Raw genomic sequence first — 5,605 nt, 5'->3', positions numbered from 1 at the left:
ATACTTGCCATATATGGCCATGAGCACGTGTTCTTTCCCGTGCGGTCGGAGTAAGAGGCATCGTTAAAGGACAGAACGGCTCAGAGAAAAGCCCGTGCAGGAAATCCCGGGTGTCCATTGGAGGGAGGATCTTCATTGCTGCCTTGTGCTGTTGGTCGGGACGGGGGGAATTCCTGTGGCTGTAGCACGCACCTTTGATCTGCAGAAAGCGTGAGGGAAAAGTCCTTGAAGGTCGAGTGCTGCACGAAGCTGTGCAATTCGCGGTGGAGACTCTGCTTTCGGACCGAGGGGAACAGGCTCGTCACTGTCCCCACGTCATATTTGACTTGGCATAATATCGCCAGATACATTTTTCTCCCGTGCGGTAGAAGGAACACAGTGGCGGGCCGCTTTGTGGTCGGGATGTGGGCGAGGATCACGGAGGAGGTGTCGGGGAGAGCCGGCAGCGCAGGAGCTCCCCGCCGGGCGGGCAGCGATGTCTCGGTGGCGCCGGTGCCGTCCCCGCGAGCTGTCGGTGGGAAGGGCCGGGCGGGCAGCGATGTCTCGGCAGCGCTCGGTGCCTGCAGTGCCGGGAGGAGGCTGCGGGCGCCGCTGTTGACCGAGGAGGAGCGAGAGGAAGGCCGGAGCGCTGCAGGCAGCCCCGCCCGCTGCGGCCCGGCTCGCTCGCTCGCTCGCTGGCTGGCTCGGCGGCCGGGCGGTCTGCGAGCGTCCCCGCGGTGCGGAGCCGTGCTGCAGCGAGGCGGAGGGGCCGGCGGCAGCGGCTGGGGCCGGCGACAGCGAGCGGCAGCCGGTGCCGCAGTGGGAAGAAGGAGCCGGAGTGGGAAGAAGGAGCAGGAGCAAAGCCGGAGGCGTAAACGGGAGCCGGAGCTAGAACCAGAGCCAGAAGCGCATCGGCGGGCGGCGGCGGGTCGGTGGCGGCGGTGGTGAGGAGCCGGCGGGGCCGCGGCGGAGATGTGCGCGGCGGGGAGGCGCCGGGGCCGGCGGGAGCGAGCCCTGCTGTGGTGCGTGCTGGTGGCGGCGTGGGAGGCGGCGTGGGGGCAGCTGCGCTACTCGGTTCCCGAGGAGATGCCCAAGGGCTCGTTCGTGGGCGACGTGGCTAAGGACCTGGGGCTGGAGCTGCCGGCGCTCCGCGACCGCAGTCTCCGCCTCTTGGATAGAGGTAGGACGCAGTATTTCTCCCTGCACGGGAAGACGGGACATTTGGTGACGGCGGAGAGGATCGACAGAGAGCAGCTGTGCCGGCTGGTGGAGAAATGCGTGCTGCGATGTGAGGTGATAGTGGAGGGGCAAATGCAGGTTTACGGCATCGAAGTGGAGATCACGGACATTAATGACAACGCGCCCAGCTTCAAGGAATCTGAACTGGAGGAGAGAATGAGCGAGACGACATCGCCGGGGTCGCGGTTTCCCCTGGCCAGAGCTCACGACCCGGACTCGGGAGCGAATTCCCTGCAGCGCTACGAGCTGAGCGGCGACGAGCACTTCTCGCTGGCTGTGCAGGCGGGCCCCGGCGGGGACCAGCGTCCCGAGCTGGTGCTGGCGAAGGCGCTGGACCGCGAGGAGGCGGCGTTTCACGAGCTGGTGCTGAGGGCGAGCGACGGCGGCGACCCGGCGCGGACGGGCACGGCGCGCATCCGCGTGGCGGTGCTGGACGCCAACGACAACGCGCCCGTGTTCGGCCAGGCGGAGTACACGGTGCGTGTGCCGGAGGACGTGCCCGTGGGCTCCACCCTCCTCACCGTCACGGCCACCGACGCCGACGAGGGGATGAACGGGCACGTGAAATACTCGCTGAAGAAAGCGACGGACCTGGAATCGGAGATTTTCCATCTGGACGCCGAGACGGGAGCGATCACGCTGGTGCGGAGCCTGGACTTCGAGGAAGCGGCTCTCTACGAACTGGAGGTGCAGGCTCGAGATGGCGGAGAGCTCTTCGACACAGCGAAAGTGGCGATCACGGTGACAGACGTGAACGACAACGCGCCCGAGATTTCAGTGTCGTCGACTTTGACCGAGATCTCTGAGGACGCCCCGTCGGGGACGGTGGTGGCCCTGCTGCACGTGCAGGACCGCGACTCGGGGGCGAACGGCGAGGTGCGGTGCAGCATCGCGGAGCGGCTGCCGTTCCGTCTGGAGAGGTCGTTCGAGGACTACTACCGCGTGGTGACGTCGAGGGAGCTGGACCGGGAGGAGGTGGCGGAGTACAACGTGACGGTGCGGGCGGCCGACGGCGGGTCGCCGGCGCTGCGGAGCAGCGCGGTGCTGGCGCTGCGGGTGCTGGACGTGAACGACAACGCGCCGGTGTTCGCGGAGGCGCGCTACAGCGCCCGGCTGCCCGAGAACAACGCGGCGGGCGCGCTGGTGCTGACGGTGCGGGCGGCGGACGCGGACTGGGGGCAGAACGCGCGCGTGCGGTACCGGCTGTCGGAGGGGCGGGTGCGGGGCGCGCCGCTGTCGTCCTACGTGTCGGTGCAGGCGGAGACGGGCGCGCTGTACGCGCTGCGCTCCTTCGACTACGAGGAGGTGCGCGAGGTGGGGCTGTGGGTGCGGGCGGAGGACGGCGGCGCGCCGGCGCTGAGCAGCAACGTGTCGGTGCGGCTCGTGATCGTGGACGAGAACGACAACGCGCCGCAGGTGCTGTACCCGCCGCCGGCGCCGGGACCGGGCGCGGGGGCGGGCGCGGGTGCGGGCGCGGGCTGGGCGGGCGTGGAGCTGGCGCCGCGCTCGGCGGAGCCCGGGGCGCTGGTGGCCAAGGTGGTGGCGGTGGACGCGGACGCGGGGCAGAACGCGTGGCTGTCGTACGAGCTGGCCAAGGCGACGGAGCCGGGGCTGTTCCGCGTGGGGCTGCACAGCGGCGAGGTGCGCACGGCGCGCTTCCCGCTGGCCCGCGACGCGGCGCGGCAGAGCCTGGTGGTGGTGGTGAAGGACCACGGGCGGCCGGCGCTGTCGGCCACGGCCACGCTGACGGTGGTGCTGGCCGAGAGCGTGGCCGAGCTGCTGTCGGAGCTGGGCAGCGCGGCGGCGGCGCCGGGCGAGCCGGCCGGCAGCCTGACGCGGTGGCTGGTGGTGGCCGTGGCGGCCGTGTCCTGCCTCTTCCTCGCCTTCCTGCTGCTGCTGCTGGCGCTGCGCCTGCGGCGCTGGCGCCGCTCGCAGCTGCTGGCGGCGGGCAGCGGCGCCTTGCGCGGCGTGCCGGCCTCGCACTTCGTGGGCATCGACGGCGTCCGCGCCTTCCTGCGCTCCTACTCGCACGAGGTGTCGCTCACCGCCGACTCGCGCAAGAGCCAGCTCCGCTTGTCGGGCGGCAGCTGCTGCGACACCCTCCCGGCCCGGCCGCCGCCCGACGAGCCCGCGCCGCTGCTCGGCGAGGACCCCGCCGCTGCCCCGGTGAGTTCCTGTGCCCGCACTTCGCGGCTCCGCGACGCTTCGCTCTGCTGCTGCTGCTCGGGCCTGGCCGCGCCGCGTCCCGGCCGCTGCCGAGGGGGGTTTCGCTCCCAGGCAGGCAGCGCTTCCCGCGGCAACGCGCCGGCTGCTGCTGCCTCTGGCTGGCGGGAGGGGAGCGTGGGACCGGGGCTCAGCGCTACAGCTGCTGCCGGCGGCGGCACAAGGGCCGACTCTGCGGTCCCGCCAGGTCAGGTGCTTCCCCACAGCCCGTGCGCTGGAGCGGGGGGAGATGCTCTTCCGACGGAACCCTCGTGCCCCCACATGTAACTTGGCTGCTCAGCGTTTCTGCTCTTCTCAGCCTCGCTGCTTCTCCATGACGAGCAACGAAATGTCTTTGCGCTTTCACCTTTGTGCAGCGGGCGGAGGAATGGGCTGGGCAACAACTGGTCCCTTGACGATGTCTGTCTGCCTGTTAGGAAGCTGAAAGAGAATAGGGAAAGTTGTGACTCTTTGAGAAAGTCTCTGGGTGGTTGCGTGGGAAGGGCTATTGCAGGAAACGGGAGATGTGCTTTGCTGATTGCCCGTCTTTTAAGTCTGACTTACTTGAAATGGAGCTGTATGTGCCTTGGCTTGAGCATACAGGCTATGGCCAGAGCCGTAGGAGAGAGTCAAGGGGCAGTGGGAGATGTAAGGAGGGGGATAGTGCCCCTGTGCAGATGTTCACTGACAGAGTGTCTCCTGGTGGGCCGCTCTTCTTCTACTTTTAGGCCCTTGATGTTTCTTCCCAGAACACCAGTGAGCAGAGAAATGTGTCTTCCTTCTTTTATGGAGATGTCAAGATATCTATGTGGAGTGCGTGGTGTGATGGTGGTGAATGTTGAAGAGAACTGTTTTAGGCGACTGCCCCTGTGATGTCAGGTGTTTTGGAAATTATTTGGTCAGAGAACACCATGCAAGTTGTGAAGGGTTGGAGATGAGAGTGCTGGGAGCTGTGTGTGAGGGGCTGTTGAAGGAGACAGGAGAGATGGTTTGCTTCTTTCCCTGTTCGGTGCCCAGCTGCACTGGCATGCAATGAGAATTTCTCCTTGCAAAAGAATTGTCCTGAGCCATGCTATTCCAGGTGCATTGGGTGTTCTGGGAGGTTTCTCCTGTGTGTTTGCAATTGTTGTCAAATGTTAACTAAGACCTTAATCACATAATTATGACAAACGACATAATGAGAGTTTTGGGATCAGCAAACTGTGTGTAGAGTACCTACTAAACACCTTAATATTGTACCTACTCTAAGTGCCATGATCAAGAAAAGTATGGTGCCATCCTTTCCAATTTGCACGTATCAACCTCTTGCCTTGCTCACTGTGATGAGCTAAAGATGGGCCATTTTCTCTGATGTGCCTTTCATGTTTCCAGCAGAGAAGAGAAATGCTTTCCTAGGTGTGTTTCCTTAAAATGTTTCTGGAAGAAATGCTCTTGTTTGTTACTTACATGCGGTGAGAAGTCAATGACTATCCATCGTGAGGAGAAGTTGTCTCTGTGACGTTCTTGGGTGAAGTCTATCTGTAATGATATCAATCAGTGACAGCCTTGCAAGCTTGGAGGGTTTGAGGGGAGTCTTGGGGCTGCTGAGTGTGAGGAGGAAGTGGTGGAGACAAGGCATGGGTTTTGGTAATTCCCAGGCTTTGTTGCTGGAAAACATAAAGTGAGTCTGAACGTGTCTTATTTTTGGATATCACACTACTGAGTCTCCAAGTGGCCAAGACGTGGGATCATCCATTTCTTTTCCTGCTTTATGACATTTCTTGTGAATGGCAGGTATTGAGCATAGACGTACACTTTACGTTAAGGTCTGGGAATCATGTATCTTCCAAGTTGCCCATGTGCTGAAGAAGGATGATGGTGTCTTTGAGTTGATACTTTGATGACTCTTTATTGGAGCTGCGTATTGCTTATGCACTGGAGAACATTTGCCATTTCTTTGACTTAGTGTGATGCGCAGAGAAATCTCTTTGCGTGTGTCCATGGTGTGATGGTTGTTCTCGGGTAAGGAGAACTGTGTGTGCAACGTCTCCTTCAGTGGTGTCTGTGTGCAAAGGCAGCTTTCCTGTTGTGTGATGTTTGGGCAGGGTGAGAAATTTGTGTCTGTCCATTGAAAAAGTTTACTGTGGTATGATGTGAGATGTCTAAAAGATGTAAAGATGGTGTAAAAATTCCCTTTGACCTAGTT

At 62.4% G+C, this 5,605-nt stretch overlaps 1 protein-coding gene across 1 annotated transcript; it reads left to right on the top strand.

The window, feature by feature from the left end:
• Positions 1-654: 654 nt before the first annotated feature.
• On the top strand, positions 655-4,148 carry LOC141929184 (protocadherin gamma-A10-like). The gene is made up of 3 exons (XM_074838364.1): positions 655-3,628; positions 3,740-3,915; positions 3,975-4,148. The coding sequence occupies exons 1-3, from the start codon at positions 952-954 to the stop codon at positions 4,146-4,148; spliced, it is 3,027 nt and encodes a 1,008-aa protein (XP_074694465.1). The 5' UTR covers positions 655-951.
• The last annotated feature ends 1,457 nt before the right edge of the window (positions 4,149-5,605 follow it).

The sequence above is a fragment of the Strix aluco genome, chromosome 13 (genome assembly GCF_031877795.1).
Source record: "Strix aluco isolate bStrAlu1 chromosome 13, bStrAlu1.hap1, whole genome shotgun sequence".
In the NCBI taxonomy this organism is placed as follows: domain Eukaryota; kingdom Metazoa; phylum Chordata; class Aves; order Strigiformes; family Strigidae; genus Strix; species Strix aluco.
This window is presented reverse-complemented; position numbering and strand designations above follow the sequence as displayed.

What these genes read in the sequence shown, in the direction of transcription:
- LOC141929184 (XM_074838364.1), top strand. Translation starts at nt 952, where the DNA reads ATGTGCGCGGCGGGGAGGCGCCGGGGCCGGCGGGAGCGAGCCCTGCTG. An exon ending in CGACTCTGCGGTCCCGCCAG is followed by an intron (nt 3,629 to 3,739) that starts GTCAGGTGCTTC and finishes TGCTCTTCTCAG; the next exon opens with CCTCGCTGCTTCTCCATGAC. An exon ending in GAAAGTCTCTGGGTGGTTGC is followed by an intron (nt 3,916 to 3,974) that starts GTGGGAAGGGCT and finishes CCGTCTTTTAAG; the next exon opens with TCTGACTTACTTGAAATGGA.